This window comes from Scyliorhinus canicula, chromosome 1, assembly GCF_902713615.1.
Source record: "Scyliorhinus canicula chromosome 1, sScyCan1.1, whole genome shotgun sequence".
NCBI classification, from domain to species: domain Eukaryota; kingdom Metazoa; phylum Chordata; class Chondrichthyes; order Carcharhiniformes; family Scyliorhinidae; genus Scyliorhinus; species Scyliorhinus canicula.
The window spans coordinates 144,851,310-144,867,965 of NC_052146.1; the positions used below are offsets into that span (position 1 = coordinate 144,851,310).

The following is a 16,656-nucleotide window of genomic DNA, read 5'->3' on the forward strand; positions in this document are numbered from 1 at the left end:
TGGGACGAAACTCTATAAAACTGGTCACCCTGAAATTCGGCTGGTTAAGATAAGCCTCAACCACCACTGGTTGCAAGTAAAGGAAAGACTGGTCGAAGGAATTGTCCACCCACTCCCCGCATCGACCACAAGCTGGTGAAATATCTGTTCTTTAAAAATTTGCATTTCTTGTCTCTCCAAAATGGTATTGTTTTTAAAAATGAGGGAGTCACACATGGTGACAATCATAACAGGTAATTGGAGTAAGGAGATGAAGACTAATAAAACAAGATATTAACCAAAGATAATTACAGACACTGTGCTTGCACCCCAAGGATTACCCGGAAATCAGAAAACACAGGATGGAGCAAGGACTGATGACATGCGTTTGGATCATCGCTGGACTTCTGCAACTGCGTGCGCAACGGATTGTTTTAACAAACCCCACACTAGCCCTGAATACTACCACACAGCAGGCCACCACCAGCCTGGACACTACACCACACATAAAGACAGGCATCGAAACCCCCACTTGCTGCGAAAACATTGCCAAATTAAACCCACTTTCATACATAGTAGAGGCCCTTCTAGAAATTGCAATAATCTGCAGTGTCATTCAGACACTCCGAACCTGTAAATGGCGAGAGAAAACGTCCCACTCCCCGATATGTACAGTCCGATCCCCCTTCTTTGGAATTCAACAAAATTGAACTCATGTAACAATCGTTGCTAAAATAAACCATGTACCTCTTTAACTTTATTAGGATTAAGTAGAAATGTGATGCTGCTGTTTTAAATTTTGTGCTGTAAATAAGTTATTTGATATTCACCAGCAGCATGAGAGTAGCTTAGATAGTGTTAGCTACAGATCAACTGTGCGGATAAATTTAATGTTTTAGAGTGACCTAAATTATAGTAACTGTTAGAGATGAATTAATTTATGAATGTATTAGTGGAACATTAGGTAAATGCCCCAAACCATAAGATAGAGTAGAGTAGAACCTTGCCCTGACCAAGGGTGACCGGGCCACCAAGTTTGAACAGGGATCAATAGTGTGATCCACCACGGTTCGCGTCAAGAGGACGGAATGTAGCCATCAAAGGACCATGGGAATTATGGCCAACCCAGGACTCAAACAGATACAGAGCCTATTTGTATCTGAAACACAGGTAACCAGACCTGATCGAAACCCCCGCTTGTTTGCATTTTAATGGTCCATTTTCCCAGGACAATAGAACGCCAATCAAGCAACCGGTACAGCCACAGACTGATCGGCGCCACTCCCTTTACTCAGAAAGCCCAACTGCCAAGGTCAATGACTGCTAAGGATCCCCCCACCGCAGCCACCAAGCCACCCGCCCCTTTATTGGCTGAAATCGAAGAGAGTGATCAGAGCCCTGTCGAATTATTGGGTCCAAGGTTAAGGACCGCCCCAAAGAGTGCAAAATGCCAGAAGGATAAAAGAGAGCACAGCCATGTGTCCTGTCTCTTTTGGATCTGGCCTGTGCCAACCCAGTTGCAGCAGGAACAGCCAGCTAAGTTCAAGACCAACGATCGCTACCTGACGGATGAGCCCAGCAGACACACAGCCACTTTCTTCGAACCAGTCAAATGAAATCGAGAGAAAGGTCTTATCCATTTGCACCGTGCCGGTCGCCTTGAAGTTAAGTATAGGTTATTGTAGCCGATAGGTGTAGTTTAACTCATAGTAGATATTGTGTTTGCATGTCGGCATAACTCTTGTGTATGTAAATAAACCATCTTTTGAACTAACTAACTGGTCATGTGGTCATTTGATCGATATAAGGGAAGGCTTGTGGGTCACCAATATTATTAATAGAGTAACACAGTGATATGCAGGGGCAGCCATGAAACTCTGACTTCCCCTCAGAGAGGTTCTTGAGGGACCTATGTTGCCTGTAGAAATGCGTTTGGGGTGGACAAATGGTCTTTTTCTCCTTACCTCCTCTGGAAGGATGGTCTAGGGTGGTAGATTGGGATTCTGCAAGAGCATTACTCCAAAACTATTCCAAAGATGGGGTGTGGAGAAAGTCAAACGATGTATAATTGGAAAAAGGCTGTTGTACCATGAGGCTGCTAAAATGTGAACAAAACTGAGGGGAAAGGTCATCCAGATAACAGCAAAGAGCATTTAGGGACCTTGGAGACTCTCATACTCCTCGCTCTCACTTTTATTAACTGACTGGTGCAGCAGCTACGTATAAAAAGAACACACATTTGCATTTGTGACATAAAAGTAGGAAATAAGGGCAGTATGGTGGTCCAGCGGTTAGCACTGCTGCCTCACAGCGCCGAGGTCCCAGGTTCGATCCCGGCTCTTGATCACTGTCTGTGTGGAGTTTGCACATTCTCCACGTGTTTACGTGGGTTTCGATCCCACAACCCAAACAATGTGCAGGGTAGATGGATTGGCCATGCTAAATTGGCCCTTAATTGGAAAAAATGAATTGGGTACTCTAAATGCATTAAAAAAAATAACAGTCGGAAATTTCCTGATATTGCAATGCAAATAACTCCTAGGGGGTTGCTGGGCGGAATCTGAAAGCTGTGCAAAAAATCGAGGAAACGTGCATCGAGTGCATTAGTGGCATAATGGATTAAACATGATTTTCCTCAAGCTTGTCTGATGCAGTAACAGCAGTAACCAATGATTATGAGAAAATCACACTCGTTATTCTGTTTGCCTGTCATGTACGCTTGCTTAATCAGGTAACTGCATCACAACAGCATTGAAAACAATGACAGCAGAAGTATACATCCTAAAGGTTAACTGAGCTGTGGACAAGACGTTTTGTTCCTATACTTGACATGTCCTTTTGTCATACAATGCAAGAATTCTAGAGAAATTAGATTAAGAGAGAGAGAAAATAAAACAAGACTCTGTCAGGACAATCAGATGATAAAAATTACAACTGACAATCATAAAAAGGTCAACAGAGGGAATCAACAAACATTATTAAAGTCTTTTGACCTAAATCAAGAAAATTCAAGTTTAGTAGGAGAAAAAATAATACCAAATGCTATTGAATTGCCCCCTCAAAAGATAAAACAACATATTCTACACTTTCAATTACTAGGGGGTCAATTACTCAGGGGCATAGGTTTAAGGTGCGAGGGGCAAGGTTTCGAGGAGATGTACGAGGCAATTTTTTACACAGAGGGGAGTTGATGCCTGGAACTCACTGCTGGAGGAGGTGGTGGAAGCAGGGACGATGGTGATGCTTAAGGGGTATCATGACAAACACATGAATAGGATGGGAATAGAGGGATACGGACACCGGATGTGTACAAGATTTTAGTTTAGACGGGCAGCATGGTCGGCGCAGGCTTGGAGGGCTGAAGGGCCTGTTCCTGTGCTGTACTTTACTTTGTTGTTTGTTCTTTGTACACTTGTGTGTTATAATGCTTCACCTTTCTCCCGCTAAAAGGGCCGTATCAATTTCTGCGTCTTACCTCCATGATTAGACATGATCAAGAACAATACAAGCATTGGTGCACCATACATTGTTTTCCAATATTATGAAATTCTAGGCACAACCAAGGTTTTTCCTTGAACTCATGATCCAAAGTCCAATGTGAAATTTAATTTTGTTTTGGAAAGCCACTCTTCATCCCTGTGTGGAACACAAGGCAGTACTGAATTGATCGTCCTGATGAGGGACGTTTCCCAGGCAACCTGACCCAGAAACCTTTTTGACCATTAATTTTCTCACAGAACATGAAACAGCGCCGCCAAGACCCTTTAGAGACCCAACACTACAATGAACCTTCATAATCTAAGATCATTGTTATTGAAGAATTCCTAAAAGAAAAAGGCCTATGCCTCCAGCACTTTGAACATGCAAACATGTCTCTGTGGTCCAGACACAGACATCTTATCCTAAACACAGGAGATGTAAATTCCATTTTGAAGTAGGCTGGGACACATATTAAAGTTGTTCACAACAAAGGAATCATTTTATCCATCACTCAATCCTCCCAGATAAAAAGTTAGCTGTTCTCACATTTTATGGAAATACAACTAATACATTCTTGCTTGAAGAATTGCAATGACAAATTGACGAACTTAACCATGAGTTTCGAGAAATCAAACACCACCAAATTTGATAAAGCCTTAAAACTTAGATAATATAAATCAAACACATCTTTAAAGTATCATTTCTATCCAAATGGCTATTTTGTCACTGATAAAAGCTCCAGTATATTTTTGCTGTTGCTACATAACTGCACACCATTTAACTGATGGCTGCCTCCTTGCACGATTCAGATCTATTTTTATGTAGATGTCTTAAAAGTGAACAAATAATTCACTCACATCTGGTATTGTTTCACGATCTCCTGTAGGTTTCTACAGTCAATTTAGCCTTCTTAGTGTGTCAAAGTAGAGGAGTCAATTAAAGGTCAAAGCAAAAAAAAAGGAAAAGCTGTGGTGGTGGGAGAAGTTGATATTCATTTATACAACTAAAACCAATTATAAACATTATGCACATCCCACACATATTCTACATCAGTGCTCTACTGAAGAGCAAAATGGACTTGAAGCATGAGCTCTGTTTTCTCTCCCTACAGATGCCGCCAGACCTTCTGGGTATTCCCAACATTCTGTGTTCTTGTTCCGTAGCCCAGCATCCGAGTATTTTGCTTATCTCACACATTCTAGATTTTCATAAGAAATAGCACATGACATGAGGACTCAAACAAAGTTGCCTGACATTTGGAAATGCATATAGTTGTACTTACTACGTATTTTTATTCCATCACGGGACCTAGGCATCACTGGCACGGACAGCATTCGTTACCCATCCCTAATTGTCCCTGAACTGAGTGGTTTGCTGGGCCATTCCAGAGGGCAGTTAAGAGTTAAGCACATTGCTGTGGACCTGGTGTCATGTGAGGCCAGACCAGGTGAGAAAGGCAGGTTTCTTTCCTCAAAAGGACATTCGTGAATCTGATGGGTTTTTCCGACAATTAGCAAGGGCTTTGTGATCATCCTTAGGTTTTTATTTTCAGATACTTATTGAATTCAACTTCTACCATCTGCCATAATGGCATTGAAACCCGGGCTCTCAGAGCGTTACCCTGGGTCTCTGAATTACTAGTTGAGGGACAATACTACTGCACCATCCCCTCCCCAATGTGCCCCGAGTTCAATGTGTGGGTATTTACAGTGTTCCAGCATTTCAACAAATGGTATTAAAAATTGGTTACAACTGCTTAGACACAAAGATCATTACTGAAACCATACAAATATTCCCCCAAAAACATGTTTAATAATCGCACATTTATATAATTAGTCTAAATGAACGGGATTCCAGTGTGCACTAATCTAACAGATTTCAGGTGTGATAGCAAATTGGAAGCTACAACTTTCTCAATGCCCTTTAGATCAAGGAACTGGTGTGCACTCATCGCTAAGTTAGTCAGTTTGTCATTGCAATCCTTCAAGAAAGGACATGATAGTTGGATTTCCATAAAATGCGAGAACCAGCTACATTTTTTATCAGGAAGTCTGCAGTGATGAATAATATGAGTCATTTGTTGATGTACAATATGTACAACTTAATATGTGTTCCAGCCTACAACAAATTAGAATTTTCATCTCTTGGGTTTAGGAGAAAATGTCTGTATTCTGCACTACAAGTGTGTGATATTAGGCTTCAGTGCATTTGAGTGGCTCAGCATCAATGTTCGTAAGTGGATGTTACCCAAATGGGGAACATTCTGCAGGAAATGCAAAGGCCTAGATTTTTGTGCAGTTGGGTCGAGTTGGAAGCACATGGATTTCCTAGTACTGTACGTAGAAGTTTTTGCTGGCATGGGATATGGGTACAGACATGAAAACTGCATGCAACATTCCCACCCTGGCCAGCTCCATTGCAGTGGTGGGAATTTCAACCTCCCTGCCCCACAGCCTTGAGAGAACCAGTCCATTTTACTAGTAGATGTAATTTGCACCATCTCTGGCTGGTAAGAACCCTGGGAAAATGCCTGTTTTGCATCAAAAACTAAAAACAATACAGTAATTCAACATTACCATTGAAAATTATTGCACCAATTAACTTCTCATAAAGTTTTCAATCAATCACAGCCATTCATAGCATCAATGACTGAGAACCATCACCCAATTCACACCTCTTAATTCTGTGCAAATAAAGACAGAGGCATTGATAAGCTCTTACAAAAATCATCAGCATTACTCGAAGATTATATAAATATCCATAAAACAAAGCTGTAATTTCCCGGCATACTGCGTCAATATTGGCTACGGTGGGAGCCGAGTCCATTATCCATTCTTGGAGCTCAGCCAAGCATTCATAGTGAGGCAATCTGGGGGGAAAAGCAGATGAATGACCATCTGTTCAAGCGACTTCTGTTGACACTGTTTCCAGTTGACCTCATTAGGAATGTTTGTCAGAGCTTCAAGAATGGGTATTGCTTGCATCTCTGCAGGCACTGTGGACACAGCTTGCAGTGGACAGCTAGCTTTGTTTGAATGACATCTTTATCACCTTGATGATTCTTCGAAGAGTTTTTTTTAATGTCTGCTTTTATTTGCACAAGGTTAAGAGATGTGAACTGGATTAAAGATTGTTGTAATTGATACTATTGGTGATTGACATTTTTACTAGGCTGTAAGACTTAAATTTTTTTTCCAAAGGACATTTTCAAAGTAGGTTTGATTATGCTTTCAGTTTCCAGGGATATTCCAAAGACTTGCCAGAAATACCAATGGCTTGTTTGTTCTACACATAGAGGATACTGGAAGTGCAGGATGCATCGGGGACATGGAGCTAATGGAAGGTGTATCAAAGGGGCATTGGCACCAATGCTTCAAGGAGCATTGAAGCTGGAAAGAGGAATTGGGCATGGGGGTGGGTGGAGATGAAGGGTGAGGGTTTGAGGGCCTAACAGTCATGATTACAACAAGCCAATCTCCCAGTAAACACTTGTGGGACTTCTAAGATGATGGGCTCACCATCCACCCAGCTCCATTGCCGCCTCGGGCCTGCCTTCTGCCCATGCCCTCCTCTTGCCCACATGTGCCTCCCCAACACAAAAATTGAGGAGGCGGGTACTTTCAGGATAAAAACAGGATTGTGCGATTGGAAAATGTCCTCACTCCTGATACCAGTTTCCTTGACAACTGCCCAGGCTTAAGTGTATTCCAGCATAAAAGCAAGGATATCCAGGAAGGGGAAATGTGAAAGTTGGAGGAGGACAAAATGACAAAGTATTTCAATGTTTATGCAATCCTTAATTTTCAGAGAATTGAAACAAATGTAATTTCATGAAAACTCAGGTCACCCCAGATTGCTTTAGTGGATCATTCACTTCTCCTTGCCCTTCTGAATGGCTATAGATTGAGAGCACTGGATGTGCAACGAGACCTTGGTTCCCCTGTACACCAGTCACTGAAGGTAAGCATGCAGGTACGGCAGGTGATAAAGAAAGCAAATGGTATGTTGGCCTTTATAGCAAGAGGATTTGAGTACAGGAGCAGGAATGTTTGCCACAATTATACTGGGCCTTAGTGAGGCCACACCTGGAATATTGTGTGCAGTTTTGGTCTCCTTTTCTGAGAAGCAGTGCAGCTAAGGTTCACAAGACTGATTCCTAGGATGGTGTGACTGACAGATGAGCATAGATTGAGTCGGTTAGGATTATATTTGCTGCAGTTTAGAAGAATGAGGGGCAATCTCAGAGAAATGTATATGATTCTAACAGGACTAGACAGGGTAGATGCGGGAAAAAAGTTCCCAATGGTCAGGGAGTCCAGAACCAGGATCCTGTTCTAAAGATATGGGGTAGACATAGAACATAGAACAATACAGCACAGAACAGGCCCTTTGGCCCTCAATGTTGTGCCGAGCATTGTCTGAAACCAAGATCAAGCTATCCCACTCCCTGTCATTCTATTGTGCTCCATGTGCCTATCCAATAACCACTTGAAAGTTCCTAAAGTGTCCGACTCCAATATCACAGCATGCAGTCCATTCCCCACCCTAACCACTCTCTGAGTAAAGAACCTACCTCGGACATCCCTCCTATATCTCCCACCCTGAACCTTATAGTTATGCCCCCTTGTAACAGCTACATCTACCCGAGGAAATAGTCTCTGAATGTCCATTCTATCTATCCCCCTAATCAGACCATTTAGGACTGGGATGAGAAGAAATGTCTTCACCCAGGGAGTGGTGAGCCTGTGGAATTTGTTACCACAGAAAGCAGTTGAGGCCAAAACATGTTTTCAAGAAGGAGTTAGATATGGTTTTGGGGGCTAAAGGGATCAAAGATGGTGGTGTTGGGGGGGGGGGGGGGAGCAAGAACAGGATGCTGAGTTGGATGATCAGCCATAATCATAATGAATGGCAAGGGAGGCTTGAAGGGCCGAATAGCCTATTCTCTTTCTCTCCCCACAGATGCTGTCAGACCTGCTGAGATTGTCCAGTATTTTCTGTTTTTGTTTCAGATTCCAGCATCCACAGTAATTTGCTTTTGTATTATGCTGGCCTACTCCTGCACCTATTTTCTATGGATCTATTTGTTCTCAGTTTTCTTTCATCCTGAAAGTACTGCATTTCTCATTACAGTATAATCTCCTGCCGTACTGTGCTGCCTTCCCCATTTTAACAGACGTGTGCTGCCCGGTGATGTGCCTCTTCATAACCAAGATAGATCTTGGTTTCACGCTGCACCTTCCAATAGAGCGGGAGGAGTGCGGGTCATGTTCCTGAACAGGAAACCAAACACTGTGGTCAGCTGAGACCAAGACAATATGCATGTATACTTTTTTTTTATTTTTACAAAACATGTGCAGGAATGACTGATTCAGGAAGATTTCACAACGAGCAGTGCTGACTGAGGAAAACGCTGCAGCAGGAGATGAAGGATTCCTGTGCTGTGCCTTTTGGGCTACCCTCCTCACTGCCCACCATTGGCTCCCAAAGACATCAAGTGCAGATTTGAGCTCTTTCAAGAAGATGAACGCTTTGCTTGCCCTTCCCACCTGCGGAAGCTCAAGTCCAACGTGACAGTTTAATCCGGTTAATTGACCAAACATGCTTTTGTTTGACTGAAATTTCCCCAGTTGACGATTCCCCACTGGCAACATGTACATGGGGAGACATTCGACTTGCGGTCTCACTGTCTATTCCCATTTTCACCGATGTGAATACAAAAGGAGATTTGCTTCTGTCTGTTTGTTTTATTTATAACGCTGACATGCCGTCAGGGGTTGTGTGTGTGTGTGTGGGGGGGGGGGGGGGGGGGTCCCTATTTATAATCAAAATTACTTCGGTGCCAAAGATGCCAAAGGAAAATATTCCCAAAGTTCTAGAGAATAGTCAGAACCCTAAAAAGGCCATGCGGAAGGCGGGGGTGAAGCAGCTTAATAAATGGATACTGGCTGTCAGCAGGAAACTCCTGGTTGAAAGTAACTAGGACACAATTGCCTGTTGCATGAAGACGAGGATGCTGAAGTTAAAATCGCTGCAGGATTTGTGGGGGGGGGGGGGGGGGGGGGGGCAATGAGCCCTTTTGTCAGGAAATTGCAGATTTAAGATCAGGTCGGTTTCAGCAGCCTGCCCACGGTGGGGGGCAGTGACTTCCAGCGTTCTCCGTGCAGCTGGCGTGTATGTTTCATCGTGGGGAATTGAAGCAAGGCGACTGGACACAGCCTGCGGTTGGTCACCGGGGAAATACATTCATTCGCTGCAGCTTCCAAGTGTTGCATTCAGCAGAAGGGAGGGGTTCTCCCACCTCCCTCCCAGGGACTGCTGCTCCAGGTTGGCATTGTGGCCGCTTGTGTGTGTGTGTGTGTGTGTGTACTGGGCAAAGGTCTCTTCCAATTCATTCCGAGAGCTCACAATGCGGTGTGAGAAGCCACACCGTTCACCACCCACCGGCTCCCCCTCTCAACGCATATCCATGAGGTTTCTTTGCACACAAAAAAATGATTCACCCCAAGTCATTTGCATCTGCATCAACCAACTTTAAACAAAATAAGAAAGCCCTTCCCAGAACGAGGCGCCCCCGAGGGCCCACGGGATTTAAAAATGATGATGTCGCTCTTCACCTTGAAGTTGCAGCGATCAGGGACCAAATTGGTCCCTGGGCCGGCTCTGCCCCACCGCCTCCTCCAGGGGCAATGGGCTCTCATCCTCGCACGGAATCCTCTCCCTCAGCACGCCCCAGAGATGGGGTTTCGAGGAGGCTGACCCTTTCAAATATTGGGAAAAGACATATGGGGGGGGGGGGGGGGGATCAGAACTAGGCTGGAGTGGGCAGTCAGTGATCCCAATTCACTGAGCTCTCCTCAGTCCCAATGGAAACAGGGGCTGGCCTCACTTAAGAGTGTGCAGCGGCAGCCGAAATATTGGGAAGGAGTTTGCAACGGGAATAATAAAATTAAAACAATCTTTTCAATCAGGACTAAATGTTAAAACGGATGTTGGATGAAGTCAGACCGCATTTTAAGGTCGGTTCACAGCCTCCCCTGCTGAGTGGAAGGAGCTGTTCGTGGTACCCATATTAAAAAAAAAACAAGGACGGGTTAAACATTCCCCGCAATGCAACGTAATTGCATAGCAAACACCCTCTTTTCACCAGTGACGGTGTATGCAGATGAATCCAGCCAACATTGCCCGTCTCTGCTCCAGCACAAAGTGACAACTTTTTGCCGGTTCTGTCTGTCATTCCTGAGAATCTCTCCCCTTCCTTGTCCCAGCCAATTTCCAGGCAGCAAGTTGTCCCGCTGCTGTGCGAGAGGATGGTGTGGGGGGGAAACCCGTGTTTGAACATCGGGGAAAGTGTTTGGAAGAACGCTTCTGTGAGATTCACAGAGATTCAAAGAGCCATCCATCGCCAGTTAGTTAACTAAAAGTAGGGCAGTGACTGAAGAGGATTCAACACAAACACAAACATTAATGGGACGACCTTGTCTTGCTTTGGCACAGAATGTAACCCAAAAAAAAACAAGGAGGAAGGAACCATGGTGGGGTTGCCGAGAGGTCCGGAGAAGGAAAATAAAAGAAAGTTCCACTGAAACAGACAGCCAAGGAAGCAAACGTCCCAATCTCTAGCAGCCCCGCACGGTTGGCTGCCTGGCTTCATCCATCCTTCAATCCCGGGCGCTTTATCCATCAATCCCCCACCCTCCACCAACTGCTCGCCACCTTGCTGAACCTTGCGCACAAAAAAAAAGTTCATTATCCCACACCAGGCACGGTGAGAATATAGTTGGGATTTCGCCACTTTCCACAGTTGCACTTGGAACTCGCTGTGAGAGCGCCTCAGACAAGCGGCAATGCACTGGCTCACTGAACAGCAGCGGGCTGTGTGTGAGATGGGAAAATCCAAGCGTGTGCCTTCCCGCACCGGCTGAAGAGGATCCCCACTTTAATAGCCTCATTTACAGGCTGCAGTCCACAATAGTTTTCTGGACAGAGAAGGAGAGAGATAGAGAGCGAGAGAGAGAAAATGCAGTGTTGCTACAGCAACCGCCGACCCGAAATACTCCCCACATTAGAGAAAAGCCTCTATTAATAGGTTGCGTATTTTTTTTTCAAAACAGCGCAAAACATACAGTGTGTGCAAATAGCAGTTCCTAACTTACCGCCTGCTGTAGCAATCCAACCCAAACAGAACAGAATCCGGCTCAAATTCATTTCCACCTTCATGATAACTGTAATCCCGACTGCAGCAAGACTGTCAGCGATCCAGCCCGTCCGCGTTGGTTTAAACCTGACAGAAGCAGCATGCATCTTGGCTCCTTGATATCTGGCACAAGGGGATGTTGAGACGGGGGCTTGTGGTGATGGTGGGGTTTCTGGGTTTTTTTTTGTCCCTCTATCTCCTCCTAAATCTTATTCCTCCCCTTCTTTCGCTCAGCGCCTTTGGTGCTGAAACGTTTAGGAGCTGAGGGAGGAGGAGGGGGGGGGGGAAACAAATCCGGCGTGCGATGAGCTTCCCTCCTGCTCGAACTGCTTCACGCATGGAATGAACCATCTCGGGGAGGGTTGCTTGCGCCTTCACCAGGCGTTTTCCCCCAAAAGATTCTGCCTTGTGTCACATTTTGCAAACCTATTTTAGTCAGTTCCTCTTAAGTGAATTACACAGTTAGCACACGTGCTCACTTGACAGGAGATTTCATTAAAATACGAGTGGATGAAAGAGTGGAGTAATGTTGCTCTGGGATTATAGAGCAATATTGCACACTATTCAACTTGTGAAGTACAGAATTATGTGAAGATTCTCATTGTCAGTGTGAAATATATTGTCCATTACCTGCATAATATTTGGATCATAACTGCTTTATTTATTAATAATCACGTTTTTAAAAAATTGCCCAGTTTAATAATTTCGGAAACTCCAAATTGTGTTCTCTTATGCCCGCATATATTATACATAGTGTGAATCGTTCCACTTGTTTTCTGTGTTGTTGATTTGCATTGCCATAGGAACACATGTCCTGGATATTACACCTTGAACGACTCCACAGGTTTATTCGAACGCCTCGTTGTGCAGAAAAAGAAGTCAGAAAATTCTGGATCATCTCAGCAGGTCTGGTAGCATTCGTGGAGAGAGAGTTAACGATTGGAGTCCATTGACCCCTATACAAATTGGACTCGAAAATTAACAATTCTATCTCCACAGATGCTGCGTGACCCGCTGAATTTATCCAACATTTTCTGGGTTTTTCTTTGATTTCCAGTATCTGCAGCATTTTGTTTTTATCTGTGTATTTCGAGTTTTACGTGGGGTTACAGGGATTGTGTGGAGACATGGGCTTAAGTAGGGAGCTCTTTCCAAGGGCCGGTGCAGACTCGATGGACCGAATGGCCTCTTCTGCACTGTAAATGCTATGATTCTACGATTCTCTCCCCCTTTTAAGCCATCTAATATACCCAATGAAAGTTCTCTACATTACATGAGTAAAACAAAAACAACTTTTTTGCCTATAAGTTAGGTTTGGACTTCCTGAGGTATTGGTTATTGGGTGGTAGAATCATTATGAACAGATAGGAGCTCATTAATAGAACATAGAACATAGAACAGTACAGCACAGAACAGGCCCTTTGGCCCTCGATGTTGTGCCGAGCAATGATCACCCTACTCAAACCCACGTATCCACCCTATACCCGTAACCCAAAGCCCCCCCCCCCCCCCTTAACCTTACTTTTTAGGACACTAACGGCAATTTAGCATGGCCAATCCACCTAACCCGCACATCCTTGGACTGTGGGAGGAAACCGGAGCACCCGGAGGAAACCCACGCACACACGGGGAGGACGTGCAGACTCAGCACAGACAGTGACCCAGCCGGGAACCGAACCTGGGACCCTGGAGCTGTGAATTCGGCCCATTGGATCCCTGTGGTCTCTTTGTAGAGCACCCAGTCAGTCCCATTTCCCCCATGTCCTTGGTCTATTTATTTCCCATAAATGCCCTTCCAATTTTGTAAAAAAACTTTTAATTTCTGTATTTTCTTCTTACTTTGTAGATCGATCTTCTCTGATGAAACTTCTGATTCATAAACAATCACAAAGTCTTCTATTCCCCCTAAATCAACGAGACAACACCAGATCCTATGTTATTAAAAAGTAAAAATGACTCGTACGTATGTGAAACATTGAAGCGCAGTATTTTGGCGTGAAAAAGGAAAGTAGCCCTAATACCGACATACATTATAACTATTATTGATGCATCCCAATGTAGATTTGCGATATCAATCTGGTCACATTCAGTAATTATAACAACAAAGTATTGCATTTGACGTTTGAGGAACTGAAGACTCCTTCGGCCATCACCCGTTAATGAGTATGATTGTCTACCTAAGAAACTCCATGTTACTGTTCATGGGTTCTTGCATGGCTGATGAGCCTGATCTTAGAACCACATCATTGATCGCATACTTGGCAGGTGTTTCCAGGAAGAAGGTTTGGTCCTTGGACTCTAGATCACCAGTAGTCCTTTCTCAGGCTCCTTTTCCCAATTCCCGACTGCGAAAGAAAATCTTCTCCGCCCAGCTGAAGGAAGGCTTCTGAACATGGGGAAGACAAAGGAAGCTCTTCAAAGACATCACGAAGGCTTACCTCAAGAAATACAATATAGACATCAACACCTGGACGATGCTTGCTCGGAAGAGACCTACTTGGAGGAATCTCCTGATTGAAGCTAAAGGTAACAAGGGGTGGGATTCTCCTTTCCGAGGACTAAGTCCCCATGCCCGGGGGAAACTGGCGCGAACCACTCCGGCGTCAACAGCCCCCGAAAGTGTGGATTTCTCCACACTTCCGGGGGCTAGTTGGACGCTGGAGGGGTTGGCGCCCCGCCAGCCGGTGCTGAAGGGACTCCGTGAGTCCGCGCATGCACCAAAGGGCCGGCGTGATCCCGCGCATGCATGGAACTGCCGGCATTCTCTGGCGCTGGCCATGGCAGAGCCCTACAGGGGCCTGCGCGGAAAGAAGGAGTGCCCCCACGGCACAGGACTGCCCGCAGATCGGCGGGCCCCGATCTCGGGCCAGGCCACTGTGGGGGCACCCCCCCAGGTTCGGATACCCCTGCGCCCCCCCCCCCCGAGTTCCGCCCCAGCTGACCTACTTGCCTGGTCCCGCCGTGTGGGATCATGTCTAACTCACGCCGGCGGGACTGGCCAAAAAGGGGTGGCTGCTCGGCCCATCGGGGCCATGAGAATTGCCAGGGGTGCCATTCCCCAACCGGCGTGACATGAACCCTTCCCCCACCCGAAAACCGGCGCCAGAGAATACGGCAGCCGGCGTCGGTGCAGCGGGGCGGGATTCCCGCCGCCCCCCGGGGATTCTCCGACACGGCGGGGGGTGGGAGAATCCCGTTGTATGTGTTTGGTTACAGAAATCATTCTGGAAAACTCGGAACCAGTCAAATGAAGAGTGAATGAGAAATGCACACTTATGCAATTAAAAATAAATTAGCTAAATTTGGCTACCACAGGCATAAATCCAAGAAACCAATCAGGCAAATCCTAAAGCAATTGCTTCATATCAATGATGAAAATAAATTTTAAGTCTTCCACACATCAGTCGGTGAGCAGCATGGTGATACTGTGGTTAGTCCGGGTTCAATTCCAACGTTGGGTGACTGTGTGGTGTTAGCACATTCTCCCCATGTCTACGTGGGTTTTCTCTGGGTGCTCTGGTTTCCTCCCATAGTCCAACGATGTACAGGTCAGGTAGATTGGCCATGACCAATTTCTCCTTAGTGTCCAAAGGGTTAGGTGGGGTTGCAGGGGTTGGGTGGGGCATGGGTCTAGGTAGGGTGCTCTTTTGGAGGGTCAGTGCAGACTCAGTGGGCCAAATGGCCTCCTTCTGCATGGTAGAGGTTCCATTATGCTTTGATTTCCATATATTTCAGTGGTGTCCTGTAAACCTATCATAAAAAATAGGCTGTTCCCATAATTGTTGTGTATTATACTGTCGGGTGAAGGACGTCTTGTGGCCTAGTGGGTAGAATCCCTGCTTTTGAGCCAGAAGTTTGAATTTCAGGTCCCAATCCAAGATTTGCTCCAAAGAAGGTGCACTCATAATGCAGCCACACACATTTCAGCTTGTAAATTCTCCTAAAATACACCAATGGGTACAAAGAGTGGGAGAGATTCCTGTCAGCCATGTGATGGTGGGAAACTGGAACCTCTGCCATCACTATCCATAGCTCCAGGCTACAAGTTACATGTAAAAATGTAAGTTGCCACAACTACCCCACCTTCTTGGAGAACTAGATGTCTCAGTTAGCTGGATGGCCAATGTGGATTAGGTTTGTGACATCTCCATTCTAGCTAGGGTGGATTCTTAACATGCCTCCTTGCCTCACTTGTGGTGTAGGTTGTGGCACTGTGAATCATACCTGCTATTGGGGCAGAGAAGCAAAGGGTGAAGGATATATCTGTACATGTGTGTGTGGGGGGGAGCAACAAAACACTTTGTAATTTTGATTCTGATGAAAGGCCATCGACCTAAGACATTAACTCTGTTTTTCTTAGGCAGCATGGTGGCAGAGTGGGTTAGCCCTGCAGCCTCACGGCGCCGAGGTCCCAAGTTCGATCCTGGCTCTGGGTCACTGTCCGTGTGGAGTTTGCACATTCTCCCCGTGTCTGCGTGGGTTTCGCCCCCACAACCCAAAGATGTGCAGGGTAGGTGGATTGAACATGCTAAATTGCCCCTTAATTGGAAAAAATGAATTGGGTACTCTAAATTTATTTTAAAAAAACTTTCTCTCCATAAATGCTGCCTTACCTGTTTTTCCAGCAATCTTTTGGTTTTATTTCAGACTTACGACACTTCCAGTATTTTATGTTTCTGTTAACGGATAATTTTGTACTGTGTCAGAAGGTGATTGTTTTCTGCAAACTGCTATAAAGTTAACTTATTCTTGGTTATTGTAGATGGGTTCTTCATGGTAGTGTTCATTCTTTCTTGTGATAACACTCACTATGTTAATGGAAGCATTATCAATAATGAGTGAATTATAGAGTGTAGTATCTTTGTAATTCATCTACCATTAAATATTCACTGGAGCATACATAGCCGTTGATGGTATCAAAATATTGCTGACTTAAGTATTGCACATGCACAATGCAGTATGACAGTTAACCACTTAAAGAAAGACAGTTGTAAACAATT

The 16,656-nt window shown here is 45.0% G+C and overlaps 1 protein-coding gene across 1 annotated transcript in view; it reads right to left on the reverse strand.

Moving 5' to 3' along the window:
• csmd2 (CUB and Sushi multiple domains 2) overlaps positions 1-11,962 on the reverse strand; it is a 2,254,685-nt gene extending 2,242,723 nt beyond the window's left edge. Inside the window, exon 1 of the mRNA XM_038801178.1 lies at positions 11,616-11,962. Coding sequence (XP_038657106.1) covers positions 11,616-11,763 — 148 coding nt within the window. The 5' untranslated portion in view covers positions 11,764-11,962. The remainder of the gene's footprint in view (positions 1-11,615) is intronic.
• Between the last annotated feature and the right edge of the window lie 4,694 nt (positions 11,963-16,656).